Here is a 21,907-nt window from a genome sequence, read left to right as displayed (position 1 = left end):
TGGGAGCAGCGGCGTCAGTCGGCCACCCCGGTGGGGGAGAGCGCGGGCCGGTGCAGGCGGGCACAGCGGGCAGCCGCGAGCATCCGGGACACCGCGGGCCCCTTGGCTGCCTCGAGCCAGAGGGGAGGGCACAGCCCCAGCCAAGGCCTCACGGCCCCCGTTTGTTCCAGATCATCGATAAGAGCAAACGCGACCCCTCGGAAGAGATCGAGATCCTCCTGCGGTACGGCCAGCACCCAAACATCATCACGCTCAAGGACGTAAGTGGCCGCCTCTGCCTCGCGTCTCCCAGCCCCGCCGAGGCGCCGGCATCCCATGAGGCTCGTGTGCACGGTGCCCGAGCGTGCGCCGCACACACCGCCGGACCGCTCACACACAGGTTCGCGCCCCCGGCCACACCCCAGCCTCCCCAGGCACAGCGTGAAAGGGGGGGCACCGCTGTGGGTTCTCAGGCCTGTGCGCCACAGTCGCCCCTGAATGCTCCTGACCTGGGGGCGTGGAAGCCGTGGACCTGCTGGGGGGGAGGGCCTGGCCTTGGGGCCCTCGTGGCTCCTCTATGGGCGAGCCGTGGTCCTTTGTCACATCCCAGCCTGTCGGGGGGCCTCTGGGGCTCCCCCCAGCTATCCACGAAGGCCGTGGGTCTCTGGTGTGGGGTAGAGGGCAGACTCCCCTCCTCCGCACCCCAGACTGGAGTGATTCCAGCATCCCGGACCCCAAACCATGAGATCCTGGGGCCACCTCGTCCCCCGCCGGGCCCCCAAACGCCTGGAGTAAGAGGGCTCCACGCGCCCGTCCACCTCTGACGTGGCGCACGTGCCGGTGCCGACCGTCTCGGGGGGCCCGGCCCCTGCCGTTTGTCTTCGCTTACGCGTTAAGATCCCCAGAAACCAGCTCCCTGGAAAGCTGCGCGAGCATCACGAGTGTCATCGTGTGCACGTGCCCAGAGCCTTCGCGTCCATGCGGTCAGACGTGACGCGCGTTAACCACTCCGTTCGCTGACCTCACAGTCGCGTCAGGCGCAGGCTGGAAAGGAGCCGTGCGCAGGGCCCCCTCCCGTGCCCCGCGCGACTAACGCACATGGGGTGACGTGAGAGCCAGCGCACGGTGGGCGCGTGGCATTAAGGTGGCCTGACGGAGAGCTCTGGAGTAGAAGCACCACTCGCGCGAACGGCCGCTCCCGTCTGGACCCCGGGCCTGGCGGCCCCAGTCCAGCCCGTGGCACCGCGGCCCACGGGCTCGTCAGAAGCTGCCCGCCGCCAGGACGGTCCCCGGGGAGACCGGCACCGCAGGTTGGCAGGCCGGCCCTGGGGACCGGCGGCCGGCGCTGGGCCAGCTCCGCATGTTCGGTCCCTGTGTGCCGGCCCCCGGGAGGACGCCGCCGCCTCCTCTCAGCTGGACTCTCGTCCGGCCATTGTTAGCTCGTTCCCTGCCAGCGGCAAGTCACATAGCAGTTTGTCCTGAGAGCCACGTCTGCTGCGACCGGACGGGCCAAGCATTTCCCACAGAGGTCCTGCACGGCGTCCGGGGAGCCCTGAGACCCAGGCGCCCTCCGGGGCTGCCGCCTGCAGCGGCCGCTGAGGTCGTGCCCCTGTCGGCCGCCAGGTCTACGACGACGGGAGGCTCGTGTACCTGGTGACGGAGCTGATGCGCGGCGGGGAGCTGCTGGACCGCATCCTGCAGCACCGCTGCTTCTCCGAGCGGGAGGCCAGCCAGGTGCTGTGCACCGTCGCCAGGACCGTGGACTACCTGCACTCCCAGGGGGTGAGACACGCGGGGCCCTGGGCGGTCACGGGGTGTTCGCAGGGTGGCCACGGGGCTGCCACGGGCCCCAGGGCGGTTATGGAGTGGTCACGGAGCTGCCACGGGCCCCAGGGCGGTCACGGGGTTTCTGGGCTCGGGCTGGTGCCTGTGGCTTGCTTCTGCATGTGTGCACATTGTGTACCTAGGAGCTAAGGAGGGAATCAAATTTACCCAGATCAGTTACAGCGAAAAGAGGCTCCTGGCTTAATAAAGGGCAATGACAGAATTCTCATCGCTTGCCCTGTGTAAGCATCGGTCCCTTGGCCCACACGAAGGAATACTGCAGACGGAGCGATGGGGAAGCTGGGGGCACGCAGCCCCCGCCCCGTGCTCAGGGGCCAGCACCTCGCGCAGCGCGGGCGCGGCCCCGGGGCTCCCGCGCCCCGTGCTCAGAGGGCAGCACCCCGCGCAGCGCGGGCGCGGCCCCGGGGCTCCCGCGCCCCGTGCTCAGAGGGCAGCACCCCGCGCAGCGCGGGCGCGGCCCCGGGGCTCCCGCGCCCCGTGCTCAGAGGGCAGCACCCCGCGCAGCGCGGGCGCGGCCCCGGGGCTCCCGCGCCCCGTGCTCAGGGGCCAGCACCCCGCGCAGCGCGGGCGCGGCCCCGGGGCTCCTGTGCCATTGCCACTTCCCGGCACACGCCCCACCACAGCGTCCGCATCGCTCGTGGGCGCACCGACGCCTGGCCTTGCTGGACTGTGGTGGGCAGGACGCGAACGTTGCCTTCAGGAGCCTTTATGTTCACGTCACCTGAGCCCACAACACCCCCTTATGTCACGCCCCCAGTAAACTGTTCCCATGCCTCAGTTGTCTGCTTATGTGTGTGTGTGTGCATACATGCATGTATGTATGTATACGTTTGCATGTACGGATGTGTGTGCATGCATGTCTGCACATGTGCGTATGTGTGTGCATGCGCATGCATGTGTGTGCGGATGTGTGCACATATATGTTTGTGTGTGCATTTGTGTGTATGTGTATGTGTGCATGCATGTGTGTCCACATGTGTGTTGTGTGTGCGCATGCATGCATGTGTGTATTGTGTGCATGTGCATATTATATGTGCATGTATGTGGGTGCACGTATGTGTTGTGTGGGTGTGCATGCATGTGTGTGCGTGTTTGTGTGTGTATGTGTGCATGTGCATCTCTGTGTGTGCACATGTGTGCATGTGTGTACACGCACATGTGTGTGTTGTCCGTGTGTGCGCTTGTGTGTGCGTATGTATTGTCCGTGTGTGTGCGAATTGTTAGTGTGTGCGTATGTGTGTTGCATGGGTGTGCATGTATGTGCATGCATCCATGTGTGCGTTTATGTGTGCCCACATGTGTGTGCGCACATGTGTGTAGGTGTGTGTGTAATCACTCAGATGCTCATTCACCGTCAAGGGTCCGGGTTTGCGCGAAGGGGAGGAGGAAGGCCCCCTCGGCGTGGCATCCAGGCAGGCTTGCTTCCTGTTACAGCACCTGCTCAGAATAAAAGATTCCAAAATGACCCCCACCTCCTGCCTGCGCCCCTTCTCTTTCCTGCTCCGTCCTGGGCCCCAAGTCAGGCATATCCGTCCGTCCTCCCAGGTTGTGCATCGGGACCTGAAGCCGAGCAACATACTGTACATGGACGAGTCCGGGAACCCCGAGTCCATCCGCATCTGTGACTTCGGGTTTGCCAAGCAGCTGCGAGCCGAGAATGGGCTGCTCATGACACCCTGCTACACAGCGAACTTCGTGGCCCCCGAGGTAAGGGGGCCCTGGGTAGACTGGTCGGTGGAGGCGTCTCGACCCTGTTCGGCAGTCATGGTAGAGAATAGAAATGAACCCGAAAAGAATAGCCACTGATCTTGCTCAAACACAGTTATTTTATTTTCCTATTTGTAGAATGTCTAATGGTGACTGTCGACCTAAAATTAAAAGGCTTTTCAGAGTGAGAGACAGCAAGCATGTATCTGAGAGCACAGGAACAGCTAGTCGGAAGCGCAGAGTCAGGCAGGAATCCAGCGCCCCGACGAGGAGATGGAGGCGAGGGGCGGTCACGAGAACGGGGTCGGGGGGACAGTGACGCCCACGGGGGGCAGGCGTTGCTGTGGTGCAGGTAACGCAGCAGAGCGACGCCGATGCTAAACAGTGTCCGTAACATTCATGCCGGGAGTCACGGAATCTGCCTGTCACCCTCGCAGACGGTCCTTGGGGACACAGGGTCGCTTCGGGCCCCATCCGAAGGTGACTGTGCTCTGTCGTAACGTCTCAGAGGCGCGAGGCGTCAGACGCATAGGGCAGCTCCGGCCGCTCTGGCTCCATTTTAAGTGGCCTCATTTATTTATTTATTTATTTTACACGACACTTTGATGTACAATGGCGCTGTGCTGTGGACCAGCTGGTAAAGTCCGCGTATCTGTTAGTTACGCTGGGAAGTGGTGCCGTCAGGCTCTCCTGCCCCCCCGGGGGTAGCGCTGTGGGACCCACAGCCTGTGATCCCCAGGCCCCCTGCAGCCGCACTGGGAGGGGCCGCAGGTTCGGGGCCGGCTGAGCCCTGATTCCTGCTTCAGGTTGTTCTCCACAACAGGAGCAAGCGAGCAGCTGCCCACGTGCACCGGGGCCCCCTAGAGACGGGCAGACGGGAGCCAGGCCAGCCCAGCGCCCTCCCTGCCCACCATCTCGGCTTCTCAGAGGACCCGAGAGCCCCCGGGGGTCACTCCATTAGGGTCCAGAGTCAACCACAGGTTGATAGAGATAAATCCAGTTTCCTGCTCTTTAGAAAAGCAGCCAAGCCCGAGACGCGGTGAGAGCAGGTCTGGGAGGCGGAGGCCAACGTTGCTGATGGGATTGAGGGGGGCGGGGCCGGGGGAAACACGTCGGGTTCTATGTGGGTCCCCCGGTTGGCGATGAAACCGTGCGGGGTGTGCACAGCGTGCCCCACGCGGAAGGCGCGCTGGCTGCTCGCGGCTGGTCCGAGCGTCTGAGGGGCCGGCATGGCCCGTGAGGAGCGTGGCAGTCAGGCTGCCTGCTGCAGACACGCACCGATCCGCGTCGGGCGTTTTCAGGACATCCAGACGCTACGCAGGCTCCTACTGTGACCCCTTCAAAAGTAATCTGGTGATAAGCCTCTCCTATTGTTTTATTTGATCAATATTAGTATTAATAGTATTGATTTTAGTGACTGTGCAATACCTTAAATTGTCCTACTCTGCCATTTACAATGCGCTTCTACGGATTTTTTCCTACTTTTATCCTCTTACACCATATGCAGCAGACGGGTCGGTACCATCAGCTGCATTTCAGAGACACAAAAACCCCAAACTGACTCCTTGTGGTGAAGTGAGTCCCCCCAGCCGGTGAGCTAGCCGTGGGGCGAGGGCCGGACGGTGAGCGGCAGTTCACCTGTGTGTCCGGGCTGCCCGCCCGCAGGCTGCAGGCGCCTGCGGCGTCGGGCGCCGACATGGGACGGCGGCCGCGGCCTTGAGCACGGCGCCCCCGGCCCTCAGGGGCGCTGCAGCCGCCGGCCGCAGCCACCCCGACGTGCGCGCGTCCCTCGTTCAGCTCAGCTGGGGGGGGGGCCTCTGTGCGAGCATGCGCCCCAGGGACACGTGAAAATGCTTAACGATTCCTCAAAAAACCTGAACGTAGATTTACCATGTTCACGGCCGTGTGACTCACAGTAGCCGGGAAGCAGAAGCACCACGGGCCCGCGGGCGGCTGGACACATGAGCAAACCGTGGTCCGTCCACACAGCGGGATACCATGCCGCCTTAAAAAGGGGGGAGACCCCGTCCCATCCAGCAACACGAGGACGTGACGTCAAGCGAGATAAGCTAGACGGAAAAGGACAAGTGTCGTGTGACTCCACTTGTGTGAGAGGGCCGGGGGGCCGCTTCACAGAGACGGGAAGTGGACAGGTGGCAGGACCAGGCCAGGGGAGGGGTGGGGAGCTCGCGTGTCACGGGGACAGCGTTTCAGTTTGGGAGGATGAAAGAATTCTGGAGATGGTGGCCGTGACCGAATGCAGTTGGTGGCGCTGAGCTGTGCACTGAAAGGTGGTTACGATGGCGACCTCTCCGTTATCTGTACTTTACCATAATAAGAAAAACGCTTCTGCTTAAAAACTCAGTACTTCCTTCTCCGTCTGTCTGCCCTGCCTCCGGCAAGAGCCGTGGTTCCCCGTCTGTGGTCTTTGGGGAGCCCCAGTCAGCACATTAGAGCCGGCTCCGCCCTGATGAAAGGCCGCCCGTTCCCGCCCTGCTGGGGTCACGGTCACGTCGGACCCGCGTGCTATGAACTCGAGTGTCACCTGCTTCTCCCTGTCCAGGTCCTGAAGCGGCAAGGCTATGACGCGGCGTGTGACATCTGGAGTTTGGGGATCCTGCTCTACACCATGCTGGCGGGGTAAGGCAGACCCCCGGGTGTCGGCCCTCGGGGTCGATGTCACACATGAGGTGGGGGGGGAGCAGGTCTCCAGGGCTGTCCCTCTGGGGCCGGTGGGGGCCTATCCCCACGGCACAGGTGTGGGCAAACCCGCGACCTCCTCGGCCCCTCTCAGCACTGAAGAGCGAGCACGGGGGTTTAGCCGCGTGTCTTCGTTAAAGGCGGCTCCAGGTCAGGGCGCTGGACCCCGGAGCTAGGGTCATCCACACAGAGCCCCCGGCCACGGGGCCACACCCTCGCCACGGCCCCCGACTCCGGGTCACCCGCTGCTCAGAACCAGCCTCTTGAGCCAAGAGGCAGCCGTAGAAGCTTGTCGGTCGAACGGCTCCTTGAAGGACGCAGCAGCCAGTGACGGCGCTGTGACCGGCCCTCGTGCCGGCACCTTCACTTGCTGTCGCGGGAGGAGGGTGGCGTCTGCGGCCTTGGCCCCGCCCCTCGGAGCCCTGCTCCCGACTGAACACCTGCGCCTGTGGACCTCGCTTCCCTCACTGTGGACGAAGGTCTAGAATTCTAAGAAACCCCCTGGGTCCTGACGTCGTTAAGCCCAGCAGGCGCTGGAGCGGAGGGGAAAGGGCGGGGCGTCCAGATCGCCTGTCCCGTTTGGCATAAAGGACAGAGGCCCTCATGAGAACGAGCGGGCGTGGTCCGCTTTTCCCGTGGCCGTAACGGGGCGTTGCGTGATGAATTAGTCGTTGGCGCCCGCCGCGGCCGGAGAGCAGCGAGTGGCGCCTCCCGACGTCGCACCGCTGAGCGCGCCGTGATTCCGCCGCTCACTCTGCCTGCACGTTAAGCGCAGGTCGCAGGCCTCACGAAAGGGAACGCCGCGGACTCGCGTCCTTCCTCTCCCGGGGCCTGCTCCGTGCCCGGGCTGACGGAGCGGACACCCTCACTCACGTGCGGCGCCCACACTGCGCGCGCGTGTGTGTCACTGCCGAGGTCCCCGCGAGCGCGTCATTAGCCACCCATTCACGTGTCCATTTTGCAGTGGAAGCGCGAAAAATTAATCAGGCCGCCGGTCAGAGGTCCTCCAGGGTCTCTCAGATCCGCTGTCAGCTCTCCTCCGGCGATCACGCTGCTTCCATAGAAACCAAAGCGCCAGGCCACCCCCTGCGCGCAGTCACCCGGAAGGGGGGGAGGGAGGGGGAGGGGTCCCGAAGCCTCGTCCCGGGGCCACGGGGCTTCCTTCACTTGCCCTGTCGACCCCCAGCTTTGGCCAAGTCGGGAAAATACATTAAGAAATAAATTGATTTTCCATGAGTCCTGGATTTAGAGCATAATGGGAAAGAAAAAGCTGTTTTTAACAGCAAAGAGCCAATACCCAGCTGTGGGCTCTGTTTTAGGTTATGAAATGGAAGCTCATCACCACGGTCCCCTCCTCACGCAGGTTCACCCCGTTTGCAAACGGGCCCGACGACACCCCCGAGGAGATCCTGGCGCGCATCGGCAGCGGGGAGTACGCCCTCTCCGGCGGGAACTGGGACTCCATCTCGGACGCGGCAAAGGTGAGCCAGGCCCAGCGTCCTCGCTGTGGCGGGGTCCGGAGTCTCCGCGACGGGCCGGAGGATGCCTCTCATGGGGACAGTGCAGATGCTTCATCTCATGGATTTCGGTAAAGCTGCTCGGCTAAAAAGTTTTGGGGCAAAAACATTTGATCGCAGGGTCTTGGTGCATCAGGGTGCTCCAGAGAAACAGCCAGCGGCCTGAGCGCACGTCCTACGGGGCGGGGGCGGAGTCACGTCTGTGGGCCCGGCTCACGTGACCGTGGAGGCTGGCCGAGGGCAGAGTCATGTCTGCGGGCCCGGCTCACGTGACCGTGGAGGCTGGCCAAGGGCGGAGTCACGTCTGCGGCCCGGCTCACGTGACCGTGGAGGCTGGCCGAGGGCGGAGTCACGTCTGCGGGCCCGGCTCACGTGACCGGGGAGGCTGGCCGAGCCAGACTCCGCCAGGCGGGATGGCGAGCTGGACGCTCGGACAGCAGGGGTCGCAGCCGGAGCCCATCTGCTCCCAGAAGTCCCTCTGCCTCGGGCACCCAGTGCTGTCACGCACAAAGCCTTCACGTGCTTGGGTGCGGCCCACCCGCAGCGCGCAGGGTCACCCGCTTTACTCAGAGCCGACCGATTTCAATGCCAGTGCCATCGAAGAAACACCTCACGGAGACGTCGAGACCGGTGTTCGACCGGATGCCAGGTGCCGGGCCGGGCCGCGACGCCGCGGAGCGCCCAGGGGCCGCTCGGGGGCCAGGGAGCTTTTCTCCTGCCTCTGAGCGCTTGGCGTCCGCGCGGCCGCACTGTCTGTGGGCGGCCCGCTTGGGTCCGCCCGTCGGACTTGACCTTTTCTAGTCGACACCATCAAACGTCTCTTTAGTCAGAGCACGTCAGACCCCAGCCGCGTCAGGTCTGCGTCCCGGGTTACTGTGAAGGGGCTCGAGGAGGGAGAGATGCTCTGGAGGTCCGAGTCCAGCCCCGGCCCCGCCATCGGTGTGCGCCCTCAAACTCGGGGGGCGGGGCGCGCAGCGGAGCCGGTGCGAGGGATGGCGGAGGTGAGGGAGAAGGTCATGGTGGAGGAGGCGAGGGAGGCGATGCGGGTCACGGAGGGGGCGGTGGCTGCGTTCGGGGGGCGCTTCCCGCGCGTCAGGCCCTGACATGCCCAGCGCCGCATCCACCGCTGTCTCAGGTGGGTGTCGGAACCCTCAGATCTGGTTCCTGCCGCAGAGCCGCGGACCCGGGCTGGGTGCTGATGGTTTCCGTGGCACATGGTCTCCTCGGCAGAGTTGGGGGCAGGCGGAAGGTAGACGGTGTCGGGCAGGCGGAAACTCACGCTCTGGGCACATTACCGCGAGCGCAGGTGCGGGCGGAGGGCCCGTTGGCCCCCGGGACCTCGCGCGGCCCTCGCCTCGCCTCCCGCTGCCCCGGCGCCTTTCCCCACCTCCGCACTCGCCACACAGCGAGCCTTCAGGCCCCGGCAGCGGGGGCGCCCGTGGATGCACGTGCGTTCGCTCCGTCTGCCTCCTGCACGTGCGAAGCACGTGGCTTCGCTGTAAGAACCCGAGCACGTCGACACAGGCCTCTGCTTTCCTTCCGCCCCTGGAAACGCGACGTCGGCACGTTCAGGTCTTTGTCTCAAGAAATTGCCAAGGTGTTGGAAGGCGTTGGATGTCTCGGTGGGAAATGGGGGCTGATGTAGCGCATGGTACCGCTTGGCTGTGGTTTATGACTGGAGCTGTGCGGAGCGCATCCGCATCGGGGCGCGCGGGGACGCTGCGGAGGGGCGCGCGGGGACTGCGCATCGGGGCGCGCGGGGACTGCGCGTCAGGGCGCACGGGGACGCAGCGGAGGGGCCTGCGGAGACGCCGGCCGCGTCGGGGGTCGCAGAGGCGGCCTCTCGCCGTCGGTCTTTCCTGGGCACTAGGTCAGTCACTGCAGGTGTCAACACCGTCATCTACAAAACGGAAAGTAAGTCGCGCTCTTTCCCCCACGGTCGGCCCTGGCGGCTCCAGGAACAGGTGCGTCAGCGAGTGAAGACGGCCTCAGGAACACTGCGCAAATGACTGTGTGTGTGTGTGTGTGTGCACGTGCTCACATGCACATGGACCGCGCGCGACACGTGAATTAACGTGGAGCTCTGTGTTTAACCAGCTTTAGGAGTTTTTGTTATTCTTTGCAAGCACATAGGAAAATCACGTCTGTTGGACAGGAGCCCGTCAGACCCCTGTGATGGCTACAGATTGTCAGTTCCGTGGTCGGCGATTATTCGTAGCAAATATCCGTGACTAATCCTGATAAAAATGTAACTACGTGCATTGTCACGAGTTGGTTTCTATCCGCAGGTTATTCATTATTTCTACCTTTGGAGGGACACCATGTTTCATAAAATAGTGTTTCGGCAGGTTATGTGAACCGTTTAACATCTCACATGTGAGTTCTTCGTAGACGTAAAATCTTTAACAAAGTAAACCTGGGGTGAACCACTAAGTTGGTGGTAGTTAAAACTTAGAAACCATCCCATACGTAAAACCTGAAAAGTAAACATTTGACCCTGACATGCAGTCACTCTGTGAACAGTGGACAGGGTTTGCCGGAAGAGAGGGAGGCTCCGGGGATGGCACCGGCGGGTCACGCGCCTTCCTCCCTGCCTCTGACCTTCTCCGACAGGACGTGGTATCCAAAATGCTCCACGTGGACCCCCACCAGCGCCTGACGGCCGTGCAGGTCCTGAAACACCCGTGGATTGTGAACAGAGAGTCCCTGTCCCAAGACCAGCTCAGCAGGCAGGACGTCCGGCTGGTGAAGGTACGACAGGCGTGACGCCAGCGGGGCGGCGGGGCGGGCGCCCGGACCAGCGTGCGGTCAGCCCTGAGCTCACGGCGCGTGGGAAGCAGCCACCGTTACACGTTCTGTCACACGTGTGCAGTCACACGAAGCGGAACGAGCTGCAGCTTCTGTTAATGTTGCTGAGGGCGTGAGAGAGAGTGCGCCTGAGTGTGTGTGAGTGACAAGGAGACAGACAGACAGACTGAGAGGCGAGAGAGGCAGACAACTCCACGGCCCAGAGCCCTCGATTCTGGCCCAAAGGGCTGCAGGCTTCTCTCGAGCGGCCCAGGCAGTAGGTACCCCAGGCTTTTGGAGCCCATGTCTGTCACGGGCTCAGCATCGCCAGCGTAGCTCGGGGCACCTGGGACAGCCGCCCGCGGGTGGCTGCGCATCAGTAGACCTCTGCTCACAAAGAGGGCTCGGGGCCGGGCAGCCCTGTGGCTGGTGACCCTGTGCGACACCCCCGCTCCTGCCTTCATGTTCCTCGTTGGCTCCGCAAAGCACAGCGGAACCCGGCTCTGCCTCTTAGATGCGTGTGGGCCGAGTAGGGGGCCGTGAGCGGAGCTCAGGTCGGGGACGCCGGCCCTCGCCAGGAGTCTCACCCCAGGACCGGCGGTGGCCGCTCAGTTAGTCCATGTGTTACCAGAGACAGTCCCCAACCTCCTGATGCGACCGCTGTCTCTGAGTCACTGCAGTCGCTATTCTGGAACCTGCCCAGCAAGGTGGCTTCCGGCTGGCCGCCACGCGCCCTCTGATGTGATCCGGATGGACTGGCAGCCGTCAGAGGCGGAGGTCACACCGCGGAGCGAGCGGGCTCTGCCTCCCGTGCTCGGCGGTGGCCGCCGGGGCGCTGCCCGTCCGGGTCCCGCCCGCAGCCCTCGGACATCCAGCTGCAGAGGGCACACTCCACCCTGCGTCCTGCACTGCATGCCCAGCGGCCTTGCCCGCTGCTTAGCTTGTGATGCTAATCTGTTTCTGCGGCCCCCGAGCCCCCAGAATGACACTCGGAGGCATGGCGTAAAGTGCACCCAGGTTTAGTCGACGGGTGACGCACCTCAGGGCAGTGGTCGCCTCGCAGTGGCCCTGGACTTGGGGGCCAGGCAATGCCAGTGGTCTGGGCTCCGAGACAACCCCCAGGCTCGGGGCTGCTCCAGGAGTGAGGCCGAGCTCCCAGGTGGCCAGGCCATGGCCAGACGCGAGTGGGCGTCCCCGGGCGTAGCAGGCCCAGTGCAGACCAGGCCCCGTGCCAGAAGTGGGGGTCGTTGACCTCAGGCCGGGGGCCCATGTGAGTCTGAAGCATTTACCCCAAGTCGCAAGCACAGGTCCCGGCCAGCGTGGGATGGTGGGTGGACAGGATGTGAGACGTCGTCGCCATTATCTGTGGGGCCCCGCATGCCAGCCTTGGCCCTGAGCTCGCTGCCCTCGGTGCCCCCGCGTCCTGCAGGGGCCTCGCCCAGGGAAGCCCGGGGCTGTGGGCCCAGCAGGGGTGTGGCACGCGGTCACGCGCCCTCTCCCTGTCTCCTTGTCTTGCAGGGCGCGATGGCCGCCACCTACTTCGCTCTGAACAGAACCCCCCGGGCGCCGCGGCTGGAGCCGGTGCTGTCGTCCAGCCTGGCCCAGCGCAGGGGCATGAAGCGACTCACGTCCACGAGGCTGTAGCGGCCGCGGGACCAGCCATGGCCTTGGCCCAGGGGCGCCGCCTGGCGGCTGTCACGGCGCCACTGCAGTGACCACGGGCACCTGCGTGCCATCCGCGTGTCCCCGTTCGGCGGGGAGGACCTGCACGGCAACCTCCCCACGCCTCGCTCTGCCGGCCTCGCCACCTCCTTCCCCAGCAGGACCGGCCGGACCCCGACCACCGCCAGCCGCCACCCGGCGGCCTCTGGCTTCGCTCCGACGCCTTTCGCCCCCGCGGCTGTCGCGCGGAGGGCCTCTCCCACCGCCACACGGTCCCCTGCCGAGCTTTCCGCCCATGCGTCCCGGCTGCACGTGAGAGGCTGCGCCGAGCAGTCACCAGGAGCCCCCTGGGGGGCCGGCTTCATGGCACCAGGGGCAGACGCCGGTGCCCTCGGATGACCCGAAGAGCCCTTGTCTCGTGGCCCCCGCGCTGCTGGCTGAGTTGCTGGGTGTCGCGTCCTGTGTCACGGCTCTGGATGGGAGGAGCCCCTGAACCAGCGGGTGGCGTCCTGCACATCACAAGCATCGGTGTCCCCCCGGGAGGGGCCAGGAGGCCCTGTGTCACCTGGCCCTCGCCCCCGGGGCCTGCTTTCCACCCCCCACGCCCCCGGCTCCTGATCCAGACGCCTCCTGGGGCGCGCCGTTCTCCCCGCTGCACCCCCAGCCCCCACAGAGCCCTCGGCCCTGAGCACGTCACCTCCCTCCTGTCCTCAGCCCCGCTGGAGGTCGGAGCGGGGCACGCAAGGCGGCCGCGGCGCCCGGGGGCCGGGCCGCGGGATCTGGACGCACTCGGCGGGGGCAGGGCCGTGTGGCTTGTGCTTCTGCTGCACGGTCTGTCCCCACCCGTGTTTCAGTGGCAGCCGGTGTCCCCTGGGGTACGCACGCAGGCCGTGTGCGGAGTCAGCCCGCATGCGCGCCTTGGTCGAAGAAAACCGCGGCGGCCTCAGCGCCGCTGCCCAGGCGGGCAGCACAGAGCGCGCGTGCCCTTCAGCCTCCTCCCAGCGCCGCCCAGGCCCGCAGCTCTGCCCGTCTGTCCCTCGCCTGCGGCGAGCTGCGGAGCAGCCGCTGGCCATAGCCAGGTGCCCACCAAGGAGACGACGTCTTATTTGTTTTGTCCCTGCATCTCAGCTCGCTCTAGTACTCAGCATATACACGTACATGCGTGCGCACACGCATGCATACACACGTGCATGTACAGACGCACACATACGCTCATACACAGGTGCACATGTGCATACACGCATGCGCACACACGCATGTACATGTGCACAGGCACGCACATCATACACGCACATTTGCACACACACAGACACATGCACGCAAGTGTGCACATACACACGCTCCACATTCTGAAATTTACTCCTTCGTTTGGTCTATTGTTTTCGGACCTTAAAATGTAAACTCACTTCATGAGCTTTTATTATTCCATGAGGCATTTTTTCTCAGAGCCACGAGAAACAGAAGGGTGCAAGTTCATGTGCATTTTCCCACAAATGCCTGCGAGGCATTTCTCACATTTTCTCAATAGAAAACGCTTTCTCCGGCTCAGATGACCTCCGCCCGCAATAGTTTATCTGAGTCGTGAACTGTGTGACCACTGTTAGACCCCGGGATGGACGGGGGTCCTGCGGGGGGCAGGCTTGGCCCTCCTGGGATCGACCAGAGTCGCTGTGTCCTGTGCTGGCTGCGCGGTGGCTGCTGGGGCCTTGGCCTGGCTGCTTGTCCTGCTCAAGGTCCCTGAGTTCTGATGGCGGGGATGGAAGCCCAGAGGACGGAGTTCGGGTTTGGCGGGCAGAGCGGCCGCGGCCCCCGTGTGTGCGGCCCCCGTGTGTGCTGGGCTCTGGCACACGCACCCTGACGTGCTCAGCTCTCGGGTCCAGAGGGTCCCCAAGGCTCACATGGCCCAGACTGTCCCCTTGGGGCGGGGGCCACGCAGCCCAGAGGCCCCGCAGCGCTCGCCTGCCGTGCTGGCCCAGCTCTACTTGAATGTCTGTGACAAGCCTCCACGATCTCACCCGCGCCTGCAGCAGCGACGCTGGAAGGTCAGCCTGGAGAAGCCGTGATGCCGCCCTGGAACCGGACGTTGGGCGGCCGCGGGGCGCCATGACCTCTCACTGTACCCGCACGGGCACCTCGCTTAGCCAGGGCTCCTGGGCTCTGCGCACATGACGGGAAGTCCATGGCCGCCCTGCCCACACGCAGGCCCCTTCACAGTGCCCACTGGTGTGTCACCCCCCCCCCACACACCGCCGTCTCCCTGCCTGGGAGACGCACCTGACCGCCCCCCCCCACCCCCCGCCTGTGCGAGCGCGTTCACAGGAGCGCCCCAAGTCACACTGGGCGAGAGCGAGACGTCACTCCGGTCCCAGGAGCAGGTCGTCCGCGCTTTAAACTGGCCCCCGTGCTGCCGCTAGACAGCGCCCGGCCTTCAGGGGGCGGCCGCCCTCCGCGTGGCCAGCGCCGTGCCTCCCAGTGCCCTCAGCGCGGATGCTCAGGTTCGCACTCCGTTTCCGTCATAGGGGTCTCGTTACCGCCCCCCCAACAGCTCACGAAGACCCGAGAATGGAAAAGGGGCCGCGTGGTGAGGAAGGGACAGAGGTGACTCCAGGTGGCCTTGGAGCGCCCAGGTGGTCCGCGGCCGGAGCCCCGCCTCGCCGGGCACGCGTGGTCCCGCCCAGAGCCCGCGTCTGCCCCGCCCCCGGCCGGCCCGACTTGGCGCTGCCCGCGGCGGCGCGGCGCGGGCCAGTCTCACGTCCGCTTCCTGCTCTGTGTTTGAGGCGGGCGGCCGCTGTACAGATATTTATTACGCTTTCCAGACTTTCTGAATAGATTTTTTAAATAAACATGGGTTTTATGAAGCGTGATATTTTTCTAGTGTACCAATAACCTTCGGACTCTCTACGTCGTCACTGGTAACAGTCTGCAGACCAGCCCGTGCTCCCCGGCCTCGGGCCGCTGCAGCCCCTGGTGCCACCAGATGACATCGTCACGGAGGAGGCAGCGTTGCGAGAGCCATGTGTGCGCCAATGTGGGCGTGCATGCGTGTGTGTACTGTGTTCGTGTGGACACGTGTGTGCACGTGCATGCGTGTGTGCGCCTATGTGGGCGTGTGTGTGTGCACGTGCATGCGCGTCTGCGCGCGCTCTCCGTGCAGAGCCTGGCTGGACGATGGGGCGGGGTAGGGGCAGGGCCGCGGGCAGGAGACTGTGGACGGTCCTGGCGGGAGGGAAGCAGGTGGCCCAGGGTGGCCATTGGGGACCGCGCTGCTGCCACCTACCCCACGTGCCCGCCCGTCCGACACGAGAACCTGCCCCGCTGGTCTTCGACTCTCCACCTTGATGTGCCCTTCCCTTCCGGCCACTTCCGAAGGTCCTATGGTGACAGCAGGTGACACATGTACACACGTTCTGCCGCCATCTCCCCGGTGCTGCCCCAGCACAGCGAGGGCCTCTCTCTGGAGCCCCAAAGCCCCACGGGGCCCTGCCAGGGCCACGAGGCCCCCCCCCCCCCCGCTACATCAGGTCAACTCATTCGCTGCCTCATGCAATCCAACGCACGTGCAGTTTCCGGGGCGGGGGGTGACCTCCTCCCTGTCGGGCCCACTGCACCAAGCCGAGCGTAGATCTGCTTACACTTTGGGGCCTGTGCAGGTTTTTCCGCTCAGGGAAGGTGAGGTCAAGGACTGTGCCGTGTCTGAGGCTTTGCCCTCATGCTAACGGGCGAGCCTGCCGCCGAACCCTGGAAGCCAGACAGGACCTGAGATCCGGGGCCGAGCCCACACCGTGGACAGCCTGGGCCCATGTACACAGTGATTCTCCTCACCTCCCAGGCCTCAGGGTGACAGAGGGGCCCAGGGAGCATGTGCACAGACAGTGATCACGGCTGGGCACCCCGATTTACTAAAGCCCATTCATTTAGGGCTGCCCTTGTCCCCGAGAGGGGACACAGGTCTATCTTGTGCTTTGCAAACATCCTCAAGAAGGTTCAAAAAAGCGAGACCCATGGGATATGCCTCCCGACAACAAGCTGCTGTGTCTTGTACCTGCTGTCCCCAAATGTCGACGGAGGACAGAGTGTCCTCCAGGAGACCACCGACAGACGGGGGAGAGGAGGCAGCCGGGCCTGCCTGCTTGCACGTCCAGGATGGAAATGTCTGTCTTTTGTGGGACTTAAGTTCATCAGGTTGAGTGCATGGCCCCTTTTCATTCACAAAGAAATCAGAAACGATGAGGCCTGTCAGGGTGAAGAGCGTCCCGGGCCATGGTGGGAGGCGGTGCTGGGCAACGCGAACGGGCCGAGAAGGCGCCACTGAGGACTGAGGACAGACTGCAGGAGCCACTGCGAGGGGCCTGCGGGGTGGGGCGGGGGGCGTCTGCGGGGCGGGGACAGGCTTTTTAAAAGTCCATTTTAAGATTTGTTACGGAAAGTTCCAGCAAAGCAGACTTCAAAAGAGCCTATAGGGTCCCTTACTATTTGTTGCATTTATGTAGATAATCAGGCCAAGCCGAATGAGATACGACTTATTTTACAAGTACGTGGACAGCAACACCGCTTGGGGAAGCTTCCAGGTGGGAACGCAGGGGAGCAGAACCTGCCGCCCCTCCGGCATGAGGCTCACTCCGAGCTGGTTATGTCTCATAACAGCAGACGCAGCCTTTCGTAAGGGACATCCATCCGGGTTCCTGACGGGACTCGCCGTTGGTGTGCCTCCCTCACTGTACCAGAAGGGGAGGGTGACTCCAGCTCCCCAGACACGGACCCCCACCTGCATCACGACTCTGCCCGGTCACTGTGCCTCGCTGGCCGCCTCCCGTCACTGGTGTCCCCTCTGCCACGTCTTCTCTTGTCTTTGGCTGAAGACGGTATTGCTGGCGGTGACGTGGGCCACCTCGGGGGCTTCACTCCGTGTTCCCGGGTCTCCCCCATGTGTGCAGGGGGTACACGTGCTACTAAACCTCGGATTGTTTCTGTCCTGTTAATCTCTCATGACAGGGCATCTTGGCCAAGAACCTAGAAGGGGGGGGGGGTTATGTTCATCTTCGACAGCGGCGAAGCTTGACCTGAGTGGCTGCAGAGCGATCGGTGGCCCTTACCTTTCCCGGGCGCCCCAGTTTTCACAGACACACATGCTCTTTGCAGAGCATCTGTGTTTTCTGTGGGCTTCTGAGGTGACCCCAACGGAATACACAGGACTCTCACCACATACCTTCCTGAAATCCAGAATATTCTGAATTCTGAAATACATAGGTCCCAAGACTCTTGGGTGAGGGACTACAGCCTGTGTCTACTTCCTCCCACATGCGCTTGAAACTCCCTTCTGTTTCCGCTCACCTCTCATTTTCCTCATTTTTCCATTGGAACTGGAGGTTGGAAAACAGCAGAGCCTGAACTCTCGCGGTTGGGGAAATGGCGCTTAGAAATCAGTTTGAGTACCAGCGTTTACTTTAAGTAAAGCAGATGACCCTCCATGTCACGGTGGGCCTCGTCTAATCAGGCGGACGCCTTGCGAGCAAAGGCCGAGGTTTCTGAAGAAGGAATTCTCAAGACTGCACAACTCTTACCTGAGTCTCCAGCGTGTTAACGAAATGTTAGGTAGGTAGGTAGGTGGGTATTGATAGATAATAGATGGATGATAGAATAACTAATAGATACATGGATCTAAAATGATGAAGATGATAGAAAGGTAGGTCCATTGGTTCTGTTTCGCTGGAGAACTCTAATACGGCGAGGCCACTCACCTTGCAGAAAAGGCAGTCCGGCCGGCCCCGGGGCCTGATGGGGTCAGGCCCGTCGTCTGTGCCATCAGACACACACCCAGGGTGCAGTGGGGCCCGAGGCCACGCTCACTTGCGAAGGGCCTCAGACCAGTTTAGCTACAACCCCTTTCCATCCAGTACCCCTGCTCAGCTGCTAGGTGCCGAGTGTTGCAGGTTTGAACGCAGTTTTGGTCACAAGTGTTTTGTCCCGTTATCAGGTACTGGCCAGTGGACCAAGTCCTCCCCATCCTTCTCATTCAGCTCAGGCCGCCTGCTCCCCACACAGCCTCTCCCCCTCCCCCCCACCCCAGCCTGGGTCAGCCCTGCCGCAGGAATCCAATCCTCCTTCGTCCCAGCTGCAGCGCGGCGCCTGGCGTGATGCCTTGGGACTGAACGGACAGAGGACGTTCTGGGGTGGACCGGGGGGAGTTCCGCCTTCAGCCAACACTACGCGGTGGCCACGTGCGATGCTAAATAGGGCTTTGGTGTCCTCATGGGGGTGAGATGGCCTCGTTGACGGTGGCAGGTTGACCACATAATCCACTTCTTCCCAAGACCTCACCGCTTCCTGTGGAAAGTGCTCTCTGCGTGTTTGCAGTTGTCACAGCCCGCCACTGGAGGGCGGGAGCCAGCCCCGGAGAAAGGCGCGCAGGGAACCTGGGAGCGCGGGAGGCGCGCCCCTCCCCTCGCCCCTCATCCTCTCCCTCCTCCCTCCTCCGCTCCCCACCTCTTCCCTTATCCTCTCCCCTCCTCTCCCTCCTCCTCTCCCGCCCCTCCTCCTCTCCCCTCCTCCCCCTTCCCTTATCCTCGCTCTTCCCCTCCTCTCCCCTCCCCCCTCTCAGGACGCCCCTTCCCCCCAGAAAGGGCCGGTGTGACAGCAGGCTGACGCTGCCACTGGCCCCGTGCGGCCCCAGCGGGACTGCCCACCCGCGCTGTCCGTAGAACTGGGCGTGGAGGCTGAGAAAAGCCGCGTGGGAATCGGGAATGCGCGGGACGCGCACCTGCCGAGTCACCGCGCGGCTGCGCCCTGAGCGGTTGTGTCACCACTGGTCATCTCTCAAGAGAGAGGTGCTTACGTCTCCCCTAGGCAGCCCCGTTGCAGAGAGCAGGGGAGCCACCCAGACGTCTGTCCCTGTGGGACCGGGCCTCGCAGCCGCAGGTCTGCAGGGCAGGCGGCGTCGCGGCGCGCGGGCGGCGCGGCCGGGCGCGGCCCCAGACGCCGGGCACCGCGGGGCGGCGCTGCAGACCGGTCCGCGGACACCTGTCCGCCGGGGCCTGTCCCACGCGCCTTCGCGGGTGGGCTCCCGACGGACCCCCACGGCGGCCTGGCCCCCGCGTTCCTGCACGGCGCCCCCACCCCCCGGCCCTCCGCCCTGGGCCCCCCTCGCCCCGACCCTGTCCCACCTCCCTGTCGTTCTCGGTCCCGAGTCCGCTGACGGCTTTTGCACACACCTCTTCCGAGGGATGAACCCAGAGGGCCTGTGTCTGAAGCCTCCCCGCCCCCGGACCCCCCATGCGCGCCCCGGCCCCGGCGCCCTGACCACTGCTCGTCGCCCACCGCCCCCGCCAGCACAGCGCAGTCCCCCGAAGGCAGGCAGCGCCCCCAGGCGGCAGGCGGCCTCCCTCGCGTCCTGTAGCTCAGCTCCTGGGTCTGTAGCAACAGGTCTCGGCCTGGGGCGGAGGCGACACTTGTTTCTCGCAGTCCCCAGGCTGGGAGTCTAAGACCAGGGCGCCGCGGATCCGCGTCTGGGGGGACCGGCTTCCTGCGCACAGCACAGCCGGCTCTGGTCTCTTCTTACAGGCAGCCCCACCCTCACGACCTCACGGAAACCCGATCACCTCCAACCTGGTCGCACTGGGGGGTAGGACTTCAACAAATAAATCCGAGGGGACACAGGCAGCCCTTGCACCTCCTGAGCTGGGTGTCCCTCCGTCAGAAGCCACACTGCCCGGGTGCACGTGACAGGGCCCGGGGCTGGCCCGGCAGGAGCTACTGCGTGTGCTCTGTGTCTTGCAGACTGTGAACCAGCCCGGCTCCCACAGCTGGGCAGCGAGAAGAGCCCCGAGGCCCCGGGGAAGGTGCCATGGGGATGACCGGACCCCTCGCGCGGATGCCCAGCTGGTCCCGGGCACACGGAGCCCAGCTCTGCTCTGCTGTTGCCTCTGCCCAGAGCCCCCTTCCCAGGCCTGGCTTCTGCCCGTCATTTAGGCCTCAGAAGGGCTTTTTCTGGAGATCTGGCCCAAAGGGCGGCCCACCCGCCCTCTCTGTCCAAGTCCTGCTGTGACGCCCCGCCCTCCGCACTTAGCATGGCCTGGCGTTGATCCCGCCCCCACCTGTGTCTGCGGCTGGACCGCATCACGGTGGAACCCTTGCCTGTTGTGTCTACCTGGACCCCAGACATCTTTCTGACCTCTTGCAGGCGCTCGGCGCCTGGCGGACAGGTGAAAGACTGAACTGTGGGACGGGGGACCGTGGTGCGGGGTCGAGGGTGGGAGCCCATGCATGAGACCCAAGCTGGCTTCACTCGCCAGAAAGCCCCCCCCTTCCTCCCGCACCCCACTCCTCCCCGTCTCTGGAAAACTGCATTTCAACACACAGCCCGGACGTGAGCGAAAGGGGACCATCCTTCCCTGGGGCAGCTGGTGAGTACTGCGCATGTCCCAGGGCACTTCCCAGCTCCGGAGTCTTTGACCCGGATGTGGGTGAAGTGCCACCTGCTGCTCCTTCATCCGAGAGGAGACACCTGTGAACATGCCTGGGACACGCAGGAGCCCGGCCACACCGCTACCCCTCCTCTCTGGAGAGAAACATCCAGGGCGACCAGGGAGCCAATGTCTCCTTCAGGCCAACGACCCTAGGCCCCCCGGGGTTTGCTTGGTCAGCAAAGAACTCTCATTGGGCCAAAGGTCATAGATGAAGACAAACCAAATATTAGCTCTCAAGGGTGCCTCGCGGACCCCAGCGGCCGGGCGGAAGCGCCTTCGAGGTCGAGTAAACAAATCCAGTTCACACTTTAACCCACTCGCGGGTGGAAGATTTGTCGGGATACGGGCTGGGCTGCTCTCATTCTGTGTTTTAACGTTGCTGAGCCGTCCGGGTGACAGCACCGCCCTCGGCGTGCTCACTGGAGATGCGCCACGGTTCGCACTGTGAATAACATGCGGGCGGTCTCCATCTCCGCGGCTTACATCACCTTCGACGAGACGTGTCCCCTGAGGCCTGGACGACGTCCTTAGAACTCCGGTCCCCCACCTGCTGGCTCCATGCTAAGAAGGGATGCCTGCCACAGCAGAAAGCTGCCCGGGCTGGCCGGGGGGGATTCGGGTATGACGAGAGGAAAGTGGCAGAAATGCCACCCCCAGGAAGACACCTGGGTGCAGCTTCAGGGGACACAGAGTGTGACGCGACTGCCCAGGGGTGGGGACCGCAGGGCGGGCCTGCCGTCAGGCTAGAGAAGGTCGTCTCCGTGAAAACACATTAAGCCAACATTATATATTCAAAATACACGTAATTTTTTGACTGCTGGAAACATAGTTTAGGTTTAAAAAAATAATGAACCAACCTAAAACACACCTAATCGACTGTAATATGGAGCAAGACATGCCGCAGGCCAGCCCCGGACTTTCAAATGTACAAAGAAACCTTACCAACGGGGCCCGAGAAATAGAACCACAGTTGGGGGATTTCTGAGGTTTTCTTAGAGTGTCAGCTAGAGGCGAAAAAACTGATTTCTATCCCAGTGGAGCTATGTTGGCTGAAAATTGGGTTTGTTAGAATTTTAAAACAAGACACCGATGTTTCTCTTATTGCTTCATTCCATTATGAGATATATATTGAAACTACTTATATTGTTTTTTGAGGCAGATGCTGTGAAGAGTGCCATGCAGAGAGGTTTTTTGTTTGTTTGTTTGTTTTTTAATTCCTACAGCACCTAGCATTCCAAGGTGGTCTCC

General features: G+C 63.3%; 1 protein-coding gene across 3 annotated transcripts in view; it reads left to right on the top strand.

Annotated features, from left to right (window-relative positions):
- The window catches only part of RPS6KA2 (ribosomal protein S6 kinase A2), a 160,539-nt gene extending 145,478 nt beyond the window's left edge, over positions 1-15,061 (top strand). For all 3 annotated transcript variants that reach the window (XM_016128111.2, XM_016128110.2, XM_016128112.2), the window contains 7 exons: positions 171-260; positions 1,603-1,761; positions 3,370-3,531; positions 6,095-6,171; positions 7,595-7,712; positions 10,362-10,499; positions 12,054-15,061. In XM_016128111.2, coding sequence (XP_015983597.2) covers positions 171-260; positions 1,603-1,761; positions 3,370-3,531; positions 6,095-6,171; positions 7,595-7,712; positions 10,362-10,499; positions 12,054-12,179 — 870 coding nt within the window. In that variant the 3' untranslated portion in view covers positions 12,180-15,061. The remainder of the gene's footprint in view (positions 1-170; positions 261-1,602; positions 1,762-3,369; positions 3,532-6,094; positions 6,172-7,594; positions 7,713-10,361; positions 10,500-12,053) is intronic.
- Positions 15,062-21,907: the final 6,846 nt, after the last annotated feature.

This window comes from Rousettus aegyptiacus, unplaced genomic scaffold (assembly GCF_014176215.1).
Source record: "Rousettus aegyptiacus isolate mRouAeg1 unplaced genomic scaffold, mRouAeg1.p scaffold_m13_p_1, whole genome shotgun sequence".
NCBI classification, from domain to species: domain Eukaryota; kingdom Metazoa; phylum Chordata; class Mammalia; order Chiroptera; family Pteropodidae; genus Rousettus; species Rousettus aegyptiacus.
This window is presented reverse-complemented; position numbering and strand designations above follow the sequence as displayed.